Source organism: Saimiri boliviensis, chromosome 2 (assembly GCF_048565385.1).
Source record: "Saimiri boliviensis isolate mSaiBol1 chromosome 2, mSaiBol1.pri, whole genome shotgun sequence".
Lineage (NCBI taxonomy): Eukaryota > Metazoa > Chordata > Mammalia > Primates > Cebidae > Saimiri > Saimiri boliviensis.
The window spans coordinates 76,390,806-76,416,810 of NC_133450.1; the positions used below are offsets into that span (position 1 = coordinate 76,390,806).

Below are 26,005 nucleotides of genomic sequence, written 5' to 3' on the forward strand. Positions count from 1 at the left end.
GAAGCCAAAAGGCAAGGACCACAGAGCCCAGCTTTTCATGGCACAGGGCAGAGTGGAGAGTAATGCCATGTAGATACGGTGGAGGACAGAATATTCAGCAACCCCTCCAAATCATGCACTCAGATCAAATAATGTTTCTATTTTTATTGTACTACTTGTAGGAAGAAGTTTGCATGTCAACGAGTGGTGTGACTTAATTTACTCCTCTACCAATATTATAAACTATTTTTACAGTACGTTAAATAGTTGTAAAGTGCTAACAAATGCTAAATATCTTTGTTTTCTTATTTTTATTGGTAATATCTATTAACTTACATCTGCCATTCTGAGCAATTGTATGTACTGGGTATAGCACAATAGAAAGACTGGGATGGGTTTGGGAAGGCTGTAGGAAAAGGAAAAGAGCTGGTTGAAGCATTTTATATATCATGATTTCGACACAACATTTTGAATTTAAGAAAAAAAGAAAACATTCTGATGATTAAATTTTATGCAATAGAAGTTTCGTATCTCCTCAATAGACTACTCCTATTTATCTGTGCATGTAGGCTAATATGCTGAAATAATTAATATAGCCTATTATTAATGGCATTACCATTTTCTCTACATTACCTTTGTTTCTATTTTAGCTTACTACTACTATCTGATCTTGACATTGCACATAAAAAGACTTACCTGAATGACTGCTAATTTATGAGCCTAGTAGAGAGCTCCCAATATTGAGATTCTTTCAAGCTATATAAGATGCTTACATTACTGGAGTATGCAATAAGAAATACAACAATTTTGACATAAATCACAAATGTACACCAAATGTATTTCAGTATTGTTTTCTAATTTTTGTTTTAAATGCTCAGTACTTTATAAGATCACTGTTAACAATTAGAATTTCTGGAGAATAAAAATTCATGTTGTTACAAGTAACTTCTTGACTTCAAAGAAATCCATAAAACAGAAAGAATGATGTTCTAATAAAGCATTGAGTACATATGGGAGAGAAATGAAAGCCCCCATTCCTTGTTAAAGATATCAAGATTAATACATGGTTTTCTCTGGGACTATAAGGCACAAGAGAGAGCATACTCTCTGCTTAGAAGCAACTAAATATATTTGGAGATTGGAAGAGCATGTGGCTAGCCTTGATTCATTGGTGACATCCAGAGTGAAAAGTAGTGAGAAAGGTTTTGATTTAGATTTAGAACATGTAGAGCTAGGTTCACAGTATGCCCAAACAGTATCATCTTAGACCAATGACAACATTGTTAAAATGTGTGAACTCGAAGTATTGCCAGTGTGCTTATGGGCTGACAAAGTACCTTGTAATGTGTTTTCTCACAAATACTTTGATTTTTCAGTTTCGCCACAAGAGTGATAATCAAGTGAATAATCGGCAGTCTGAAGTGCTCATCGACAGCAAGTAAGAAATACATTCTTTGGGATATTCTGAAAATTTCTAGGACCCTGAAATGGGTCTTGACAATTGGTGGCTTTCTCTTTTAATTAGATATATGATCATTTCCCCATTTAATTTATTAAAAATTGAAGTTTAATTCTATTTTATCTTCATGGTTATCTTTTATGTTCAGCAAATGCTTCTGCTACCCACTCAACTTTGACATTCCTTTTGTGGAACCTAGACACATTATTGTCACTTTCCATTTCTAGATCCAGTACTATTTAGAATTGGTGCATATGGGATTTTGTATGTGGTAGATGTTTCATGAGTGTGTGAATTATTTAATTTGGTAATTTCTGGGGAATATTGCTAGAGAGACTTCTCACACATTACTATGTTAAATGATAGTGATAAGAATTTTGTATTCACTTGATAGTGGAATTTAGAGGGGCTATCTATCATAGTAGATTTTGTATTGCTTTTATATTCATCCATCAATGAAGAAATATTATTTGTCGGAACAGTATTAGAATCAGAAATACTTTAAAAACGCATGTGTTTATAAACAAATGACAGCAAAAACACCTCCAGAAAATTTAGCAGAGGTAATTTTAAAACTTCTTTCCATCATTTCTTACTCTGTTTTTCTCTGTCCCCCCACCTTTCTTTGCTAACAATAACATGTGGCAAAGTAAATTTTAATGATGTACTTAAATCTGGCAGTCAGTCACATCAGGTAGTGATTTTCAATCATTTGAATACTGTGAAGAATGTAATTTCTAAAGAGAAAATCATAAACTGAATTAGCCACATGTGAGGGAAAATGCTAAAGATATCTAGAGGGGCTAGGTAGCCTAGAGAATACAGAGTGATATTGAAGTAATCTGTATAACTAAAATGTTGTCTGATTTCTAATAACATAATGAATTCCTACAGTTTTTCTTTTGGCTTGTTTTAGAAAATGGTGTAAAAAGGATAGTGAAGAAAAATTTTCTTAATCTAAAACCATAGTTGTAGAGACAGAGCCTTGGAAAGTGTGATCCTGGTGTGACATGGATAAGGCCATAAAGGTTCCTGGACTCCCATGGTTCAATTGCAGGTTAGCAGGTTTTGAATCACTGCCACCACAATGTGGTGTTAAAAGTATGCATTTTGCACTGACAGACTTAAGTATGAGTTTTTTCCTACTCTGAATAATTCTGTGGTCTTGGGCAAGTTTTTAATCTCTGTAACCACTGGATTTCTCCTCTGTAAGGTGGGGTTATAATGGGGTATCTCCCATGGATAGAATTACTGTGAAGGTTAAAGGAGTTCTGTAAAATGCTTGGCCCAGTGTCTTGTGTGTTGGTAGCATTCTCCATGTAGTCTCGTTACTTCTTTAAAAGGCTTTCCATAAGACAGAGTGTGTGTGGCTTTGGGTAGTACTGTTGCATCACTTTCTCAGGTCTGAAAGTTCTGACTGGGTGTTAGTTCTGACGTTAATACGTTCCTTTTCCAAGGACCATCTAATTATCAGTCTCATTACTTTGAAGTCTCATCTCATATAAAGTGTGTTAAAACTAAATACACTTAGATGGTGAATTTGAACTACTAACTCTGGTATATCTTTTAATATCTCTCACAATTACCAGTTAAATTTTTGTGGTAATACCTGGATTGTAATAGATGTTGGGGTTTCTATTTGGAGGCTATTGGATTAATGCAGTAACTTAGATATTCAGAAATTTGATGACTATATGTCTCCCACACATGATGGCTGTCATTATCGTTATCATTTGAAATAATGTTAGTGTTAGTTTCTTGTGGTTTTATTTAGCTTTTTGTTAATTCCTTGCGAGATAGTATTTCTTTGTAACAGTATGGTGTGATGTTTTGAAAAGCATTGTTGCTGATCCTGTAAAGTTGAAGGGAGAAGCATCTATTATTGAGAATGGAATATTCTTTAGGATTCAGTGAAAAATCAGACAAAAATCTCAATTTGAGAGATTACACACCACTGTCAGCTCCTCTAGGGTTGGGGTCCTCTCTCGGTCATGTTTGTGTCTCTTGAGCCTACCACAGTATCTGTTGAATTTTCAAACTGAGCTATAACAAGTGTCCTTGAAGAGAAGGTAACCTATAAGAGGAGCTTGTTCTGTTAAATTTTGTTAAATCCCATCATTAGCCAATTCCAGTGCATAGGATGATGGTTTCTGTAGGATGTACTCAGGCTATGGATACTGGTTTTTCGCTTTTTGGATTTTGAGATATTGGGGAAATCAAATGGGCTAGATCTGAGCTAGCACAAGGAGTGTTGATTACTGTGGAGTTGGTGGTTATGGAGGATGCTGTTGGGGTTCTGCCCAGATCTTCCTATCTTCCTGTGCTCATCCCCAAACACCCATGTGCATTCCAAGAGCGTGCACCTGCCACTTTCTTCACAGCATAGTCCTTGGGATGTTGGACCCAATGACCAATTGGGGCAGCAGCATGAAACGGCAACTCCCCTGCCTCAGGTTGGGCGAACTCTGAGTGTAATTTGCACTCCTCAGTGCCCCTTGAGCTCAGGCCAAGGACAGAACTTGCCTGCAATCACACTCTTGGCTTCTTCCCCTTTCCTGTGTTGCTTCTCATCTCCCTTCCCAGTTTCTCCTGGAAATACTTTCTTAATGAACCACTTGCATGTGAGTACTCATCTCAGGATCTGCTTCCAGGGAAGCACGTATAAGATAGTAGTTAGTACATAATTAAGCCCATGGTAATATTAAGGGAAAATATTTTAAAAGTGTTTTGTCCTATTCTTAGCATCTGTGGGCCACAATTCGGCAATAAAGTAAAATGGATGGAGGGGATCAGGGACCCTGGAAGTCCAGGTGTTCTTGAGATGGGTGTCACATTGGGTTGGGCACTGCCAGGTGCTTGTGGCTTCCCTTGTGTGTTCTTGGCAGAAGGTCTTGGACTTAGGGTGTTCATATTAGAGCTGGAGCCATTGGCACATTCTGGAAGGAGGCAGGGCATAGTCAGCTTTGGAAAGGAGGACCCCCAGAGAAGAAAGTGGGATGAAAGTAGCAGTCAGGAAACCTGGGTCCATGTACATGATCACTGTGTGGCTTGGGGCAATTGATTTTCCTTGCGGGCTTCAGGTACCCCTTCTCTTGTGCTCAGGAACCAGGAAGGTAGGTGACTACATTTAGATTGAACATGTTTATTGAGCAACTACTATGTGTGGGCTCCCACACTGAAGTCTCATAAAACCCTAAGATTTGGGTAATAGTGCCCCGATATTAAAGATGAGGAGATTAAGGCTCAGAAAGGATGACTATCCCTAGATTTCATGGCAGGTAAGAGTCTACATTAGAGTTCTTCTATCCATTCATGATGCAATATGTCAAGTGTGGACTTTGTGTTCTGATCAAAGTCTTCTCTATTTATGTTTGAAGGGCTTTGTATACAATCATATAAATATAAACATCATTGTATAATATATAGTTTACCTTTATGTTAATATGCATATGTAAATATGCATATACATCCACACTTTCAGTGCCTAGGATATTACTTATTAACATTCTTAGCACCAAGTGAACTATAATCCAAACCTCAGCCACAATATAATTAAGGAAGTGAAATCCTTCCCTTCTAACCTTTCTTTTCAATTTCACTTTTTTTTGTTTTCTTACTCTATTCTGTTCAAATCAGGACAAATCTTCTGCCTCTGCAAACTGTTATAATATGTGAAAGTGCTTAAGAAATGGGTGTTGAGCCTTTGGTAAAATCTTTTCATGACTTCTGTTTTTTTTTTTTTTTGGAGACGAAGTCTTGCTCTTGTCGCCAAGGCTGGAGTGCAGTAGTGTGATCTCGGCTCACTGCAACCTGCGCCTCCCAGATTCAAGCAATTCTCCTGCCTCAGCCTCCTGAGTAGCTGGGATTACAGGCAACTGCCACCATTCCCAGCTAATTTTGTATTTTTAGTAGAGATGGGGTTTCTCCATGTAAGTGATCCGCCCACCTTGGCCTCCTAAAGTGCTGGGATTACACTGTGAGCCACCCTGCCTGGCCAACGACTTCTGTTTTAAAAGTTAGTATCAAAACTACATTGAGATACCATCTTACGCCAGTTAGAATGGTGATCATTAAAAAATCTGGAGACAACAGATGCTGGAGAGGATGTGGAGAAATAGGAACACTTTTACACTGTTGGTGGGAGTGTAAATTAGTTCAATCATTGTGAAAGACAGTGTGGCGATTCCTCAAGGACCTAGAAATAGAAATTCCATTTGACCCAGCAATCCCATTACTGGGTATATATCCAAAGGATTGTAAATCATTCTGTTATAAGGACACATGCACACGAATGTTCATTGCAGCACAGTTTATAATAGCAAAGACCTGGAACCAACCAAAATGCCCATCGATGATAAACTGGACAGGGAAAATGTGGAACATATACACCAAGGAATATTATGCAGCCATCAAAAACGATGAGTTCATGTCCTTTGTAGGGATATGGATGAACCTGGAAGCCATCATTCTCAGCAAACTGACACAGGAACAGAAAATCAAACACTGCATGTTCTCACTCATAGGTGGGTGTTGAACAATGAGAACACATGGACAAAGGGAGGGGAGCACTACACACTGGGGTCTGTTGGAGGGAAATAGGGGAGGGACAGTTGGGGTGGGGGGGATGGCACGAGGAGAAATGCCAGATATAGGTGAAGGAAGGGAAGGCAGCAAATCACACTGCCATGTGTGTACCTATGCAACAATCTTGCATGTTCTTCACATGTACCCCAAAACCTAAAATGCAATAAAAAAAAGTATAGTGATGGCACGATTCATTATTGCAGAAATTAATGTGGCCACCATGGGAGCAAATCGGCAGGTGAAGGGCAAGTGAGAGGGATCCCGAAAGTTCCTGCAGAAGTCATCTAATCTCATGCTCCTCAAACCAGGCATCACATTAGAATCACTCGAGGGGAGTTAAAAAATACCCACAACCCACCTCCAGCCCAGAGCAATTAAAAGAGGGTCTTGGAGATGAGACCCTTTGGTTTCTTAAAGTTTCCAAGATGACTCTAATGTACAGACAGGTTTGAGAGCCTCTAGTTGAAACCATGTTTTACCCGTATCTGTCTGTTTATACTTGTATCTCTTTAATTTTAAAAGATACGCAGTGTCCGTGCTTGGTAGCTCATGCCTGTAATACCAGCACTTTGGGAGGCTGAGGCAGCTGGATCACCTGAGGTCAGGAGTTCAAGACCAGCCTGACCAACATGGTGAAACCATCTTTACTAAAAATACAAAAATTAGCTGGATGTGGTGGCGCGTGCCTATAATCCCAGCTACTAAGGAGGCTGAGGCAGGAGAATCGTATGAACCCGGGAAGCAGAGGTTGTAGTGAGCTAAGATCAGGCCACTGCATTCCAGCCTGGGTGACAGAGTGAGAGACTCTGTCTCAAAAAAAAAAAAAAAAAAAAAAAAAGGACACTCAAGGAAGGGAATTCCATTTAATCCTGATAACCATCTATACACTGTTGGTGGGGTTGTAAATTACTCAGCCACTGTGGAAAGCAGTGTGGATATTTCTCAAAGAATCTAAAACAGAACTACTGCTTGACCCAGCAATTCTGTTACTGGGTATGCCCCAATGGAAAATAAATAATTCTTCCATAAAGACATAGCAAAGACGTGAGATCAACCTAAATGCCCATCAATAATGGACTGGATAAAGAAAATGTGGTATATATACACCATGGAATACTACATAGCCTTAAAGAAGAACAAAATCATGTTCTTTGCAGCAACATGGATGATGCTGGAGGCTATCATCCTAAGTAAATTTATACAGGAACAGAAAACCAAATACCACATATTCTCACTTAAAAGTGGGGGCTAGCCGGGCGCGGTGGCTCAAGCCTGTAATCCCAGCACTTTGGGAGGCTGAGGCGGGTGGATCACGAGGTCAAGAGATCGAGACCATCCCGGTCAACATAGTGAAACCCCGTCTCAACTAAAAATACAAAAAATTAGCTGGGCATGGTGGCACGTGCCTGTAATCCCAGCCACTCAGGAGGCTGAGGCAGGAGAATTGCCTGAACCCAGGAGGCGGAGGTTGCGGTGAGCTGAGATCGAGCCATTGCACTCCAGCCTGGGTAACAAGAGCAAAACTCCGTCTCAAAAAAAAAAAAAAAACAAAAAAACAAAAAAAAAAAAAAAAAAAGTGGGGGCTAATTATTGAGTACCCATGGATATAAAGGTGGGAACAATAAACATTGTGGACTAGTAGGGAAGGGAGAAAGGCAGCAGGACAGGGATTGAAAAACCACATATGGAGTACTCTGCTTATGACCTGAGTGGTGGGATCATTGGTATCCCAAACCTCAGCATCACACAATAGTCCCATGTAACGATCCTGCACATGTATCCCCTGAATCTAAAATAAAAGTTGAAATTATTAAGAAATAAAATAAAATGGTAAGCATAGTTTTTCACATAATACATATCTGTAAAAATCCAGGATTTTGGGCTGAGACTATGGAGTCTTAGCAGAAAATCAAACACCACATGTTCTTACTCATAGGTGGGTGTTGAACAATGAGAACACATGGACACAGGAGGGGAGCACTACACACTGGAGTCTGTTCGGGGGAAATAGGTGAGGGACAGCAGGGGGTGGGGAGTTGGGGAGAGAGAGCATGGGGAGAAATGTCAGATATAGGTGAAGGGGAGGAAGGCAGCAAATCACACTGCCACGTGTGTACCTGTGCAACAATCTTGCATGTTCTTCACATGTACCCCAAAACCTAAAATGCAATAAAAAAAATCTAGCTTTCTCTGTTTATTCTTCCAGGCTCCTAGCATCCCCTCTTTGTGTCATTATTAACAAACAGAGTCCTTATCACTTCTTCTTTATATTTTTACTTCTCTAACATCTTCAAAACTTAAGATTTTTCATTAGAACAGTCTGGGATCAGATGCTTCAGTGCAGTTACCCTCAGTTAGTCAGGATATTTCTCTGACACAATTTTAAATTGTGCTTGACCATAAGCATTTTGTGCAACGCATTCTACTTTATACTTTACTGTGCACTGGTTAACTTTGCTTAAATCTCTGAAGCTCTCATAGGCCTGTTTCCATCAATGATATTCTTTCATTTTTCTTTTGGAAATTGTGTGTATTATGGGGAAAGGAAGGAGCTTTCTTTTACTACTGCAGAGTATTGTCTCTTCACTTTTCAAATCTGGTATTTCTAAATGCTTCATAATTATGTGAACAAATATACTCTTTCAATAGGAACAACTTGGTTAATCAACTTTTCTAGTTTAATTGAGTGATGTCTCCCATTGGATATTAGGATTTAAAATTATGTTTCATTTTTTCCATTACAAATTTTTTTCCAGTATAAATTTTTTTCATTATAAAAGCGGCATATGTTCATTATGCTGGAAGGAAGAAAATAACATTCATTCTTCCACTATCCAAAAGTACTTATTGTTACTATTTTCTTATATGTCCTCTCTGTCTTTTTTTCTATGCCAAGATTTCTTATAATTATGTATCTTTATTTTTATCTTTCTCCCTTTACTTTAGATCATATCATTATGATTTCTTATTTCTTTATACATAGAATTTTTAGGGGCTATGTAACATTCTATCTAGTGCATATCTCACAATTGACATACCATATCTCCATTGTATTTAATCTGTTTTCAATTTGAAAATATAATTTCTTGATCTAGAACTGGAAATACCATTTGACCCAGCAATTCCATTACTGGGTATATACCCAAAGGATTATAAATAATTCTGCCTTAAAGACACATGTACATATACGTTTATTGCAGTACTATTTACAGTAGCAAAAATTTGAAACCAACCCAAATGCCCATCAGTAATAAACTAGATAAAGAAAAGTTGACACATGTACACCATGGACTACTGTGCAGCCATATAAAGGAATGAATTCGTGTCTTTTGCAGGGACATGGATAAAGCTGGAAGCCATAAGTCTCAGCAAACTAACACAGGAACAGAAAACCAAATGCCACATGTTCTCATTCATAAGTGGGAGTTGAACAATGAGAACACATGGACACAGGGAAGGGAACATCACACACTGGGGTCTGTCATGGGGTGAGGGGCAAGGAGAGCATTAGGACAAATACTTAATGCATGCAGGACTTAAAACCTAGATGATGGGTTGATAGGTACAGTAAACTACCATGGCACATGTATACCTATGTAACAAACCTGCACATTCTGCACATGTATCCCAGAACTTAAAGTAAAATTAAAACAAAATTAACATTTATTGAATAAAAAGTATTTGTAATATAATCTCCAAATAGTAACAATTTAAATATGTTTTATATTACAATAGCTAACTATATAGCATTTAAAAGTGAAGTATAGCCGGGCGTGGTGGCTCAAGCCTGTAATGCCAGCACTTTGGGAGGCTGAGGCGGGTGAATCACGAGGTCAAGAGATTGAGACCATCCTGGTCAACATGGTGAAACCCCGTCTCTACTAAAAATACAAAAAATTAGCTGGGCATGGTGGCGCGTGCCTGTAATCCCAGCTACTCAGGAGGCTGAGGCAGGAGAATTGCCTGAACCCAGGAGGTGGAGGTTGCGGTGAGCCGAGATCGCGCCATTGCACTCCAGCCAGGGTAACAAGAGTGAAACTCTGTCTCAAAAAAAAAAAAAGTGAAGTATATAAAATATTAGTTCTGGGTCTGTAGCATCTTGATAGCAAATTTGGATATTGATTCAGAGGGTGGCTAGCAGGTCCTTCAGGCAGCTAAGATGGACCTGTTCCCACCTTCCTTGTGCTTCCAGATTAGAGACATGTAGACCTATGGTCAAGAGATTTATCATTTGCTGCTGTGTTCATGGAAACAACTTACCAAGTAAGGTGGTGGTGTGGGGTGAATATATATGATAATGCCTTTTGCTGGATGTTATCCATTATGTCAGTCTTGGGTAAGAGTGAATTATTACTCTTATTAAATATTCTCTTTTTCTTTTTGAGTGCCTGCAACAAAAAACCCCAAAGATCATTGAACGTAGTGTATTTGTAGCTGACACACACTTAGTGTGTCTGTGTGTGTTTTGTAAGTGGGAGAGTGGGACCTTTTTGATACCATTAATGTACCCTCAGTTGAGTTATTCCATTTAAATTGTGGACTTGAAGTTAGAGTGGTTAAACACAAGGCATAGGACCAACTGCCTGAGTTTTTTTTTAACTCCAGGCCACCCAGATTACTTATACATGATGATGGCACAGAAAGTCATTTAAAGGAACTACAACAGTGTCATGACTCACATGTAGAAACCAGCTCATTGGCAAAGGGACTGGGGAATGAGCTAGGGGAAAGGTATTTAGGGTCTTATAGGAATAGGCTTGCAGATTTGAAAGGAGATTTTGAGGAGAAAAACTTGATTCTTTATTAAAAAGCAATAAAACATACTTTTATGGGTGTAACAGTCACACCCATAACAATGAATTCAAAGGCAAGCTAACAAGAGTGGTCTCAGTGCTTTTTGAACTCAGTGAGTGGTTTAAAAATTAATATTCAACTCTCAGTAATAGTGTTTCAAAAATAGTTTTGTCTTCAATAAAGTAGTTTCAGTTTCTTAAGTCTTGGATTGATCATTTCTTGGGCAGTTTCTGGTTCTCAGCTCTGCAGATGGAAGGATCCCTTTGCCAATGAGGTGATTTCTGTATGTGAGCCGTGACATTGTTATAGTTCTTTTAAAAGACTTTCCATTGTAATCAGTTATTATATTGCATGAATACAGCTTTTAAGGGTTGAGTTTTTAAATGGTGACTATTTTCTCAAATGAGGTGCACCTTGAAATAACAGGAAATTATAACACTTTCAAAACTCTGCACATGGGATTTTCAGTGGCATCTCCTAATTTGTTTTTAAAGTTTATGTGACCCAGATGTTAGCTGTTCTCTTTTTCTCCTCTTAAAGTTCCTTCAAAGAGCCCTCTCACATAAAAGCCTTAGAGGGCAAGGTAGAGTTGACTGAAGAATTTGTGGGGGACCAAATTGAGGGGGTTTATTTAATATATCCTTAGCCAGCAACATGAAATCCTGTTTCAACATTTTTCTTCACTAAAGTTCTCCTCCTCAGCTGCTGGCCTTTTAAATGTCTCCTTCCCCCATTTTGTGCTCAGAGAGACTGGCTTCAGTCTCTCCTCTCTCAGTGTCTAGGGCTCCTCAAATTGATCTCACCCTTATCACACAAAGTAGTTTGATTCTCCCTCAGTTCTGAACTCAAACCTATTGCAGCGAATCACCAAAATAGCAGGATCTTCTGTAACCAGGACACATTTATCTTAGATGACAATGGAAGTTAAAGAGTTCTATCTATGTGTTATTTAAAACTCTGTTCTTTCTCTTTTTAAAAAATTGGTTTAGGCGTTATTTACTCAGTCGTTATTGGGAGGAGTTCCACAGTTTCTTTTGAAAAAGTAACGAACAAAAAAACCCCAAACTTATACCTAATCAGAAAGACCTTGGAGATGTTAGAACATTCATTTAAAAAATGCAAAGTTTTCTTAGGATCCAAAATCTGAAAGCTAAAAGAAATCAACATGTTATAGTGAAGAAATATAGTGAAGATATTTGGTTTCATTCAGTGCTCAAAGGTTATCTATACCAAACCAAACATGTGTTTTTAACTGCATCTGTTGATTATTTCTCATCAATTTTTCATCCCAGCAAGTTTTTACTACAGGGGCATTTTGCTTTATACTTCCTGACATGATTTCAATGGGTTAATTTATTCCATATATTTTTAATTGGTGTATGATCTGTTTGCTGTGGGTAGTATATTAAGAAAACTTGAAAGAATACAAATAAAACATAGAAATCATCCTTGATCTTGCTACCCAGATCAGAGTTAACTATAATTAATTTGTGGATGCATTTTATGGTTTGGTCTTCTTCATCTTTGCTTGCTCCTCTTCTTTTTCCTCTCTGCTTCTCCACACAATATTCCTTTTAAAAACAATTGAGATTACTTTATACAACATACTACTGTCATGGTTGGATAGTACAAAGATATGTGCAACAGAACCTGTGAATATGATCTTAGTTGGAAGAAAACTCTTAGCAGACATAATTAAATTAAAGATCTTGAGGTAAGATCATCCTGGATTAGGGTGGACTCTAAACCCAAACACCAGTGTCTTTATGAGAGAAGAGAAGGAAAGAAGAGACACAGAAAAGAAGCTTATGTACAGGTGGAGGTAGAGATTGGAATTATATAGCTCCAAGCCAAGGAATGCTTGAAGCTATTAGAAGCTAGGAGACAGGTCTGGAATGGATTCTCCATTAAAGTCTCCAGAAGGTTTGCAGGTTAGCTAACACTTTGATTTTGGACTTCTTACCTGAAGAGCTGCAAGAGAATAAAGTTCTGCTGTTTTAAAGCAGATGGTTGGTGATGATCTACTTTTAAGCCACATAGTTTGTGGTGACATGTTACAGCAGCCCTAGAAGGCTAATACTCACTTGTTTTTAGTTTTTACTTGAGAGGTTCTACATTTGTTCATTTGTTTGTTCTTTCACTCAGTAGACATTATTCTCTGCCTGCTGTGTATCAGGCAGAATGCTATTAGGTTGGTGCAAAAGTAAAAGTAATACTACAGTTACTTTTGCACCAACCTAATACATGCTGAGGATACAGAGTTTAATAAAATATAGTGTTTTCCCCAAATATAATGTGATCATATGGGTATGGTACAGGATAGGCTTATCTGCAGAATTGCCAGGATACTCTCATATTTTGTTGTTTTTACTCCAGGGTAAGGTGCCTGAGCAGAATGACTCATCTCATTAGGAATGTGCAGCTCTCAAAAGTTCTTGTCAGTATACAGGCTCTGTAGAAGAAACAATGCCAGGTGATAGAAAAGCTTTATAGGTTTTGGGAGCCTGGTTGGGGGTGCTTTGAAGCTGTAAGTCAGGAACACTGGATCGCCTTTAAACTTGACCGATTTTCTCAAAAGCTGAGATGTAGTTCCTTATTCCATGTTAGGACATTTTCTAATTCTCTCTACTTATTGATCTTTGACAAGAATTAGATGTACAATATTGGATAAAAAGAAAAAGATAGAGACAGACAGCATAGAAAGTAAGAGTAATGAGCTCTAAATTAGATCTAAGTACTCAAAGGGACCTGGGAAATTTGGGGCCTGTAAAAAATAACATTGTCAGCAACATATAGAAAGAAGACTCTGGCAGTGGCTTTGTGGAAGAGTTATGAGACAAGGAAGACTGGGAAATATAATTGAGAATGATACTGAATATTGTAGAAGAAAGGTAATGGACTCCAGTGATGGAGAAAGAATAGATTTTGAGGATGTGAAGAAAGTTGATGGTATTTTCTAATGGAGAATATGTAATTCCTCACTTAGCATTGTTGATAGGTTCTTGGAAATTGTGACTTTAAGTGAAACAACATACAGCAGGTTCTCAAATAACATTGTTGAGTTCAAAGTAATTTCATTATAGTGTGGGTGAGGAAAAACTTAATATTGTTGCATTTCATTCCACTTAAAGTCACAGTTTTCAAGAACCTACAACGTTTTCCACAACGTTAAGTGAGAACTTATTGTCTCTGGTGCAATCAAGTATGTTTTCCATAATCTTAGCGTTCTTTCACAATAAACATTATTGGATTTTAAATTTGTTTAATGTCCAGTGTTAAGTCCAGTATGATGGAGATGCAGGGGGAAAGAAGAAAATTTAAGTATTGAGAAATGGAATTGAGTTTGGAGAGGGCCTCATGGAGAGGAGGTTTAAGGCACTCTGGTGGCAACAGGGGAAGAATTTCATTGAGACGATCTAGTTTGCTCAGTGTCAATTAGCATTTTCTAGGGTTCCCTCAGGGATATGATAGAGGCTTAATAGGTGCATTGAGAGTAGCAGCAGGGATTCATGTTTTTTATCCATCCATCCATCCATCCATCCATCCATCCATCCATCCATCCCTCCCTCCCTCCCTTCCTCCCTCCCTCCCTCCCTCCCTTCTTCCCTCCCTCCCACATTTAAGTAACACTTATGAGTACCAGCCACTATGCTAGGTGCTATGGACACAGGTATTACTATGACCCATGTCACTGCCCTGAAGGAGTCTGGGGTCTGGGGAAAGAGATGGACAAATAAACAGACTCTTACTTGACAGCAATAGGCTCAAGGAAGAATGAGGTGTTCCAGGTGCTCTGGGTGCTCTGTGTGCACACATGTCGGGTGGAGATGGCTAATACCAGTTTTTGGAGGCTGGTGGCATAAAAACAATTGCCTTAGAATAACCCTTGAAATAACTGGCCCCCCAACAAAGGTCAGCCATTGGAGAGCTAATTGAATGGTGGGATGAGAGGGTGGGTAGAGCATTGGAGAACCCAGGAAGAGGTCAGGTCATAGAGGATGACTAGGTCTTTACAGTCTTATTGAAGAGGAAGGGTAAGAATATATGCTAGATGAAAAAGGAGCCCAAATCCATTATCTCCCATCCCTTCAGCAATGTTCTCTAGTGCATTGTGGTCCATCACATGTGCCATCTTCACAGGCAGGCTGCTCGTTGTAAGATTCTTAGGCAACATGGCAGTGGGAACCTCTGTGGTCTTTCTACCCCACAAGGCAGGAAGGTGTTGGGAAAAGTCCACTAGTCAGGTGTCAGGAGGCTGAGGTTCCATCCTGGCTCTGTCATAAATTGACTACAGGACTGAGGACCAAGGACTTGAGTTTTCTCATCTATAAAACAAAGAGATTGGAAACCAGTCATTTTCAAACATTTCTTTTTCCAATGGGCAGAACCCATTTCAAATGAAATCTTGTGAATGGTATGGTTGCTCAGAGCAGGTGCCCTTGGCCACCCTCTCACCCTTTGTGGTAGCTCTTGAGGAGCCCCCACAAGCATCACAGTACTGGATAGTATCTCTGCACATGACGTCTGAGGACTACCTGCATCTGACTCATCTAGGTGCAAATTCCTGGGCTCTTTCCCAGATCTCCTGAATCAAACCTTTTGGGTCTGGGACTGAGGACTCTATTTTAAATAAGCATTTCATGGGATTCTCATACATTGAAATTTCAGTACCATTGGGCCAGATATTTCATGATCCCTCTCAGGCTTTAAGTACTATGACTCTGTGATCCTCTTCAGCTTTGGTGTGATAGTGAGGAGCCAAAGAAGGGAAGTCAGTGACTTCACCTGATAAAAGATTTAACAGAAAATGGGAGATTGGAAGTATGAGGATGGATTTGATGGTAATAGTAATAGAGATGACAGTAGAACAAGAGGGTAGGATATAAGAGTTACAAAATGGATTAGGCAAGGAAGAAGAACTTTAATCACAGGGTCTTCCAACAATGAAGATAAATTGTATTCCAGATGGAAGAAATTGTAGCAAAAAGTGTCAGGAGACAATTCAGAGCATGAGGCTACAAGGGTAATGTCCTGACCATATTCCCACCATTAGCACTGTATTATATCACGGCACATAATATCATAGTGATCTCCTTACCTTTCATTTACTTGTCAGTCTTTACTGAGTGCATCCTGTGTGCCAGGCATTGAGCTAGATTCTGCAAATGTAGGTCAACCCAAACGGACATGTTCTCTGCAGTCAGAGCTTAGTGTCTGGTCAGGGAAGTAGATTACAAAACAAGGCAAGTTCTGCTAAGGAAAAAGAGTGTGGTTCTAAATAAAGGTACTTTTTTTTGGGCATTGGTAGACGTGAGGTGAAACAGTTTAGGAATGGGTTCTTTAAGGAAGTAGTACATTTGAGCTAAGAACATAATGATGACTAGGTGTTAACTATGCAAAGGTGGTGATGGGAGCAGGAGCAATGAGATGAGAAGAATTCCAGACAGAGGGAAAATCATGTGCAATTGTCCTGTGGAGGGGAAAGAGGATGGTGATTATGAGGGACTGAGTAGCAGAAGTCCAGAGAATAAGACTGAGAGAAGAGCAGGAGGAGATAAGGCTGGAGAAGACCTCAGATGCCAGACTCTGCAGGGCCTTCAAGGCCACATTAAAAGTTTGGGAGTTTTTCCTCATAACAGAGGGATTGTGTGGAAGGGTTTGTCTTTGGAAAATCTCATACATGCTGCAGGGAAGAAGCTAATGCAGAGGGGTCAAGATAGATATTGGGAGAGGCTAATTGCCTATGGCTGTCCTTGTCTGTCTGTCCCTATTACTGCTGACTTACTTGAGGCTCAGGCAGTCTCCGTATCCCCATGCAGTTGATACTCAATATTTACATGATAGTAGGCAAAATGTACTAAAGTGAATTTAATAAAGCATCTTGAAGTAAAAGCAGAGTATCTTTTAGACTTCCCTTTTCTTCCCTGCAACTAATTTGGGGCAAGGATAAGTAATCATAGACTGTGTGTTTGTGCATGTCGCTGCCTGCTGTCATTGCACTTGAGAGTGTGAGGTCCTCAGATACCAAGCCCATCTTTACCCTACTGTTCTGTGTTACTGGGTGTCTTTTGAGCACTGCTGGAAATTAACATGCATGGGACAGTGTCTGACACTTAAGGAAAGAGAAGGGGTTAGATCAGCCTGGATTTCATTTCTTAGTTAGAAGAACTCAAGCTATGATTTGATTTGAAGCAATGCTTACTGTTTCATTCATAGCTGCCCTCAGGTTGCAGCATGTTGGACAAGCAAAAATGTGACAGGCAGCCCTAGACACCCAGTGGAGAAGGAGAAATAGACTTGCAAGGGTTTGTGGTGGAAGTTTCCCTCACAGCGGCACTTTTTGAATTGCATGGATGACTAGAGGTGTTTACCCAGCCGGCCTCATCTAGTTACCCCTTTCCAGGCATTTGTGTTCTGACATGCTTTCCCCTTTCACACTGCTAAATTTAAGTCCTCATTTTCAAATCAAATGCTCATCTGGCCGGCTGCCTGAGAAATCAAATGTGGAGCGCTGAGAGATCCAGGCAGGGGCTGGTGCCCTTGCTTTTGGAGAGTGGGTCTGGAAACCATATGAACTGTAAATAGTTTCAAAATGTGAAAAAATTGAAAGCTCTGCCAAAAGGGAAGAGCTGAGGTTTTTTTTTTCTTTCTAGATTCAGTTATTAAGTATTTGTTGGAAATTACCTACCTCTGTCATACAATCTGTTTACTCTCTCCCTCCGTCCAGGGTAAACAAATCCAGATTTAACCCCCTTGAGAACTCAGCTCTGCTAATGCTTGCTTTATTAGAAATAGGTTTGGGGGTCACAGAACCATAGTTAAACTACTAGGTACATAATTTTAATGGAAATTTACTTTCATTTAATCCTTTCTTCTGAAACTTGAGTGATACAAATGTGTTAATATTTTTTAAAATAATAGAACCTAATTACCAGTAAGAGCCAGACATAAAAAATGAGAAAAGGTACATGATTTCCTTTATCTGCACCACATCAGATAACTAATACACTAGAGTATGACTTCTCATTTTATAAAATGTTTTTCAGCATATGTCCTGTTTTCTTTGTTGGACTTTCTCTTTTGTGCCTGATCCTTCATTATAGTTTCAAAACACTTTTTTTTGCCTTTGGTCTCAATTTTTCTGGGTGCAGAGGCGAAGAGATGCTGTCACGCTTTCCATACTAGGATACAAGGGACACCGTTCGCTCTGTTTTTGGTGGATATCATTAGATTCTTTTTTCTTTCTTTCTCTGTATTCTAAATTTTGTCCTTGTTCTGTATCTCGTTTCTTACTCTCCTAAGGATAAAGAAGAAACAACACTGGAATTGAGATATAAAGAATGATAGGAAAACAATAAACAACAGAGGATTTATGAATAGGGAACATTTTAGAGTATTAGATGCCTAAAAATGTAGGGATTCGAGTTTATGCAAACAAATATGCAAATACTGTAGTATAAATGCTTATAATTGGCATGTGGATTTGTTGGTGTTCAATTTCAAATCTGGTACTGATAATGTCAAACTAATAAAAGTTTTACCCAAATGTACCTAATTATATCCATCATCCCTGGCACAAAATCTCCTGATTAACCAAATTGAAAATATACTTCCCAGTAGTGGCTCTTGTGATTAAGAAAGAAATTCAGAAGAGAGAAAATTGCTTGTACATATATTTAGACATATTTTTACAGACTATACATAAGACCATAAAGCCTTGAAACCCCTTGATAGCTAGAAAGCAGAGAGAGCTTGGAGGTGTATGAGGTCAGCCTGTCATTGCAATTAAGCAGAAAAACTTCATCCTGGGGCTAGGTGGAGCACATTAACATAGAGTGTTTTCTAGAAAGTAGTTAAAAGGCAATTTACTGGCAGAAAGCTTTTATCTTCCTAATAGTGAAAACTGGAGTCTACTCCAGGCAAAAAATCGTCATATAGATATATGCAGGGAGTACAAAAACAACCTAGAGACTTTGGGATTTAAGTAATGTCAATGAGAAATGAAGGGATTGCATTAGAAGGTCTTTGTTATCCATCTAATTTCTTTTTTTGTTTGTTTTAATTTTCTTTATCCATTGAATTTCTAAAATATGAGAAAAGAGACTGCCATTTGATATATTAGCCCTAAGCCCAAGGCTTTCCCTTGTTCGAGGGACTTACTGTGGTCAACAGGGCATGGGGACGCAGATGTTAGGGCCTTACCAGAAGCCAGGTTTACCCAGACCTGATGGGAATAGAGGATTTTTTGGGGGCACTCTAGTTCATGTCATAGGTTGGATCAGGGAGGGTGTCGCAGTTCCTACTTCCACTCTAATTCTATTGGCTTGAATTGGAAAAAGTGATAGGGCTCAAAAACAGAGCCAGTTTTGCTGGGTCCTAGCATTATTTTATTTTATTTTATTTTATTTTTTTGAGACGGAGTTTCGCTCTTGTTACCCATGCTGGAGTGCAATGGCGCGATCTCGGCTCACTGCAACCTCCACCTCCTGGGTTCAGGCAATTCTCCTGCCTCAGCCTCCTGAGTAGCTGGGATTATAGGCACGTGCTACCATGGCCAGCTAATTTTTTGTATTTTTAGTAGAGACGGGGTTTCACCATGTTGACCAGGTTGGTCTTGATCTCTTGACCCTGTGATCCACCCGCCTCAGCCTCCCAAAGTGCTGGCATACAGCCTTGAGCCACCGCACCCGGCGGGTCCTAGCATTATTAAGACGGAACATAACATGGCACTCTGAACCAGAGAAATTGTTAGGTCTGTCTTATTTCTGCAAATATTGAGTGTCTCCCACGTAACAAAGATGATTACCATAGCATTTCTGTTTCCGTGACTCACAGTTTGTAGGGGAGAGAAGTGAGTTTTTCACTAAAATTCGTCAACTAAAAATGTGAAAAAATCAGAAAAGTAAAAATGTCTAGTTTTTAGGACAATGTATTATCCCTTGCTGTTGCATTTGTTTTATTTTCGTTTTTTTTGCAAATATAAATATATGCAAAAGAACCCATGCAATGTATGCATTTTTGCTTTCCGCTTTTTTCTTTTGGAGAAAAGTTTTCCTTTATTTCTTTTGTTGTCTAACCTGTTATCCTTTGCCTTGCAGTGATTCATCCTGTCCTTACCCTCTTTCCATACTTCGTTGTTAGTTTTGTTACACTTTCTTAGGGTCTTCCCAGGAGACACAGCCATATGAAACTATTACTCATGTCGGCTCTAGGACTAAATATGCTATGCACACAGTATGAGTGACCACATAAATAGGTAATCTGTTCAAATATTCATTCAACCAATATGTATTGAGCCCCTAATATGTGCCAGGCACTCTCCTATGTACTAAGGATATAGAAGTGAGGAGGCCAGACAAATCCCTGTCCTCATGAGCAATATTTTAGTGTGGAAGATAGATAATAAACAAAATGTAAATACATAATATGATTTCAAGTAATTGTAAGTAAAACAATGAAAATAAAATGGAATAGGATAGAGAGTGATGGGATGGGAGATGGGGAGATGATTTTAAATAGGGTGGTTGGAGAAGGCCCGTGAAGAGGTGAGATTTGAGCTGAGAGGCAGCTAGCCATGCCAGGATCTTGGGTAGAAGAAACAAGTATAAAAGCTCCCAGATGGAAATGAACCTGACAGTAAGATGCTGCTGTGGCTAGAGTACTGTGATAAAGGGGAGTCCTGAGGGGGCTGGCAAGAGCCCATTCCTAGAGGTAGTGATAGAGAATTCCAGTTTTATGTTACGTGTAATGAGAAACCATTGGAGGATTTTCAGCAGGAAATTATGTGAACAATAAAAATATTTCTTTGGTTTCTGTGTAGACAGTGGACAGCAGAGAGAGATAAGAGCAGAATGAGGGTGTTAAATTATGTTTTCTACTCTGTTCCAGCTAAGATGATGATGACATGGACTTGAATGTTAGCAGTGAAGGACATAAACAGAAGTAGAATCATCTATCTATCTATCTATCTATCTATCTATCTATCTATCTATCTATCATAATCACTATCTCTCATGGATTTTCAGACACACATGCACACACAAATAGAACAGTACAAACCTCTTCTGTGTATTACCTGGCTGCAGCCACCATCAACATTTTGCTATTTTGTATCCATTTTAATTTTTTAAATTTTTCGGAGGATATTTTAAAAGCAAATCCTGTATATCCTGTTATCCATCAATACCTTAGTGTTTATCTTGAACATATAAGGTTTTAAACATATTTAGCTATAATACCATTACTACTTGACAAAATAGCCAGTAGTTACTTAGTAAATACCACGTAATATCCACAGACTGAGATGTGTTTTGAGGGTAGAGGCAATAGGAATGCTGCTGTATTGTGTGGGTATGAAGAGAGGCATCAGGAAACCTAGTTGTTGGCTGAGGTTCCAAGATGGAAGAAACTGGGGAAGAAATGTGTGGTGGTGGTGGTGGTTGTTTTCTGCTTGGTCTAGGAAATCAGAATTCCATCAAGATATTAGTCATTCTGTAGAGATGTAGAATGCATTATTGCTTAGGAGAGAGGTGTGGACTGAAGACGTAATTTAAAAGTCATCACATTTTGGGAGGCCAAGGCAGGCAGATCATCTGAGGTCAGGAATTCGAGACCAGCCTGGCCAAGATGGTGACCCCTTCTTTACTGAAAATACAAAAAAATTAGCCAGACGTGGTGGTAGGTGCCTGTAATCCCAGCTACTTGGGAGGTTGAGGCAGGAGAATCACTTGAACCTGGGAGGTGAAGGTTGCAGTGAGCCTAGACCCTGATATTACACTCCCGCCTGGGCAACAAGAAAGAAATTCTGTTTCAAAAAAAAAAAAAGTCATCCAAGGCCAGTCACGGTGGCCTATGCCTGTAATCTCAGCACTGTGGAAGGCCGAGGCAAGCAGATCACTTGAGCTCAGGAGTGATCTTCTTGCCTCAGCCTTCCAAAGTGAGAGACCAGCCTGGGCCACATGGCAAAACCCCATTTCTACTAAATATATAAAACTTAGATAGGCATGATGGCATGCAACTGCAGTCTCAGCTACTCAAGAAGCTGAGGTGCAAGTATTAATGCCTGGACAGTTGAGGCTGCAGGAAGCTGAGATCATGCCACTGCCCTCCAGCCTGGGCAACAGAGACCCTGTTTCAGGAAAAAAAAAAAGTCTTCTCACCACCTAGGATGAAGATTCTGGGCCCTACATAGTGGAGAGAGGAGCTATAGCTCTGGGACACTCCAAAGTTTGAAGATGGGCAAGGAGAAAGGGCTGGCTAAGGGCATGAGAAGTAGTCACTAATTAAATAAGAGGAAAACTACTTGCACGTTCTGGAGTTAAAGCAAAGAGCAGGTGGCTGACTGTGATGAATAAAGTGAAGACTGAGAACTGATCATTCGATTTAGCAACATAAAGAATGACCAAAGAGGTTGTAGTTAGAAGGATGGAGACAAAATCCTGACTGGAGAAAGCATGGGCAGTCAAGAAGTAGAGATAGTGAGTCTAGATAACTCTTCTGAAGACTTGAAATCAAAATCAGAATGTACAGTCCTTATAATGAGGTGCTTCATAATAATAAAAGTCACAATATTTTAAATACATATATTATTTTAGTTTACAAAATGCTTTAATGAATTTATTTCATCTGAAACTAAAAAATTTCATGAAAGACAGGTATTTAAATGTTAGTTGGGTTTATGCCATTTTAAAGACCTCAGTTTTCTGAATAAAGAGACATTCTGAGAGGTTGGTAAGAGCTAGTTTTGGTAGTTCATAGCAGGGAATTCCAGAGTCGATCAGTGTCTTGCCTGAAGGTTGTTTGGTGCTGAAGCTTGGAGCCAAGTCCATGTTTTCCAGCTCTACAACATATACTCTTCTACTATGCTGCATCATTTCCTTCATAAACAAGGGGGCCAATATTCTCTTCTTTAAAAGTGTAAGAACTTGTAAAAGTTAAATTCCAACTTCTGGTTCATTCTGAACAGAATTTGGTTTCTGCAAGTGATGAGGATGACTTTGTTCCTACAAAGTCATCCTCAAAGGACAGAGTCTTACTTTAAAATTTCCTGGTTTTTGTTTAAATGATCCATCAAGATTTGTCAATCATAATTTTATATTGCCTTAAACTTTGTTTCTCCTCATAATGAAGGTGCTGAGGGTACAAAGCTGAGGGTCTAATGACAGGAAGTACTCTGGTAATTGTGAGCAAGAAGATTTATACTGGTCCTGAGAAAAATATGAGTGACATAATGGTTGAAGCTTCAGAGAGTAGAGATATTTCACTCATGATTATAAATAAATCCTGATTGAAATCTGTTGGTGTGATGTTAAGTCATGATTCTGAGAAGACAAGCCTAGAGGGAGTAGAGTAATACAGTCCAGGCATATAGTTTTCTGATGAGCTCACCAGATATGGGGAAAAAGCTTGGAATATCTTGAGAAATGAAAGTTAATATATCATTTATTAGACAGTCTTTCTGGTCTATCAATTTTCTCATTGGACTTTTGATAACAGCTATATGGAAAACAATCTAACACTGAGGTCATTCTGAAGTGCAGGTATTCTTCATGGTTGACAGGAAGAATATCCACATACTCCAGGTATCAGAAGACAGAGATAGTTGAGTTGTGGTTATTTAAGAGCCAGACTTACATTTTTTCACTAGTCTCCAGGTTTTCTGATAACCACAGTCTGTGTCTAATTCTACTTGGAGCTCTGAGACTCAGCATAGTGTCTAGATTAGAGTGGTCATTTTGTGCACATAAAAGTGGTCTTGAACTTGTTAATGATGGGTGATGATACCTCACATGCCAGTGATCAACTCATTAAGAATTCTAGGGCTGAGCTTGGTGGCTCATGCTTGTAATCCCAGCACTTTGGGAGGCTGAGGTGGGCAGATCACTTGAGGCCAGGAGTTCAAGACCAACCTGGCCAACATGGCGAAACCCTGTCCCTACTAAAGATACAAAAATCAGCAAGGTGTGGTAATGCATGTCTGTAATCCCAGCTGCTTAGGCCGCTGAGGCACAAGAATAGCTTGAACCCGGGAGGTCGAGGCTGCAGTGAGCCAAGATGCTGCCACTGCACTCCAGCCTGGGTGACAGAGTGAGACAGAGTCTCAAAAAAAAAAAAAAGAGAATTCCACTTACATGCTATCCCATTTTTGAGGAACTAGGGATGATAAACATTACAACTTATTTTAAAGTGACATCTTAAAATTTTCTTAAAAAGTGTTTAGGACAATATTACTGCAAACCTAATAAATAAACTCCTGATATTCCAGTGATACCTTTAATTGTACTTTGTGCTGTAAAATCAGAAATACTATTTCCAGAATGTTAATTTTTCTGGCCAGAGCGAACCACATCCCACCGTTGAGCAACACTTTTGCTTTGTCTACGTTGGTATGGCTTGTATTGCTACTTGACATATAAGGCAGCCAGTATTTTTTTCTGGCTTAACAGACATTAGGTTATCTCTTCACTTGGCTCTATCTAGGAAAATTGATTGAGACTATCACTAGAGACAATGAAAAAGTATAATATAGGCCTTTTATCCTGGAACTAAGATATCCAGATTTTCTTCTCCATTGGAAACTATCTTCTTTTCGGCTCTTTGGTGTTTTTTGTTTGTTTGTTTGTTTATTTTTTTCAAAAAGAGGAGGATTATTTGCTATTCAGCTTGGTAAGAGTCAGTTCTCTGATTTTCCAAAATAATGTGTGGCCACTTAGATGAAGAGAATAATTGATCTGCTTGGGCTAAGGTGATTGTACATTTTTTAAATCAAAATATATTCTTCATATAAGAAAGATTTCAGGAACAGTGATTTTTTTCCTATAAACATTATTCTTAGGATATTTTAGTAGTCAGTGGTTATCTGTAGAATATTTTTAGTGGATAGGTACTAGAAATGTATCTCCCTACTTTATTCTACAGTTGGCAAAGAAGGTGAATTAGATAACCCTTAGATTTTACAGTTTTTTCCCCCAAAAGTTTTAAATTTGAATGGGGGAAGCACAAAGATTCATGACAGCTGGCTGCATTAACTTTATAGGATTAAAATTGAAATGATAAAAAAAGGAAGCTTAGAATTTGAAAAGGAATATTGATTCACACCTGTAATCTCAACACTTTGGGAGACCGAGGCAGGAGAATCACTTGAAGCTGGGAGTTCAAAACCAGTCTGGGCAACAAAGTGAGACATCCCTGGCCCCCAGCCCCTCAAGGGAATGTTATAAATATATGAACATGTTGATAGCAAAGCTGGAAAGTGGGCTCCCAGTTTGTAGTGGATGTTTTGCTGTGCCACCCACATCCCCCCTCAGGACTACAGAATATATTTTCCCAGCTGTCAGGAGTGCTGCCTACATATAACCTTCAGCTGGCAGCCCTCTCTGGGAGTTGCTCTTGGCTGATGAGAGTGTTTTGCTTAAGGACACTCCTCTTTTCTGGGGTGATCCTGCATTCAATGACTGAATCATGCCATGATATAAAGTCTTGGCCCCCTTGATCCAATTCTAAAGGCCTGTTCCAGCTCCAGAGCTCTCCATGGGCTTGGCTGTGGCCTTTGTTTTGGCTGCATCAGCAGCCCAAATGCTACCTCCGCCTAGCAGTGCTTCCTTCCTCTCTCACAGGTGTTAATCACAAAAGAACTTGTCAGTGAACCTCTTTTACATAAATCTCCCTCTAAATTTATTACACAGGAATCCAACCTAGACCAATAGCTCTGTTTTCTCCATGTTCAATCTAAGATATTTCCTCTAGCATTCATAAGTGAGAACAGATGGCATAGTCTTTCTTTGAAATCATTTTCTTCTGAATTCCTGTGGCTTCATAATCTATAGCCATCTATTCACAGAATCCTATTAAGAATCTACAGAAGATAGAGTCTTAGGAGACTCATTTGGGCAAGGGTTTCAATTTAGAAAAATGTTGAAAGAGAATATATTTCCTGCACAACATTCAGCAGGCTTGTTGTATAGGTAAAACTTAGTGAGTTGATCATTCTGTTTTCAAAGTAGGAAGGCTAAATTGTGTGACTTATTCTGCGTCTGATAATGCACAATAGGACTTATTTAAATTAGGCAGGGCATCTGTAAGATTGATTACTTTTTCTCAGCAAATTGTTAAATTCTCCATGCTGTGGGACTACATCTTTCATCATCTCCTTCCTGGCAAAATTGGTATGAGATCATCTTCAGCAGCTGA

General features: G+C 39.1%; 1 protein-coding gene across 9 annotated transcripts in view; it reads left to right on the forward strand.

Annotated features, from left to right (window-relative positions):
• ATP8B4 (ATPase phospholipid transporting 8B4 (putative)) overlaps window positions 1–26,005 on the forward strand; it is a 302,163-nt gene that overhangs the window by 76,491 nt on the left and 199,667 nt on the right. For all 9 annotated transcript variants that reach the window (XR_012516263.1, XM_074393624.1, XM_074393622.1 and 6 more), the window contains one exon: window positions 1,356–1,417. Coding sequence is in view for 8 of the 9 variants with exons in the window: in XM_074393624.1 (XP_074249725.1) it covers window positions 1,356–1,417 (62 nt within the window). In the remaining variant the exon portion in view is untranslated. The remainder of the gene's footprint in view (window positions 1–1,355; window positions 1,418–26,005) is intronic.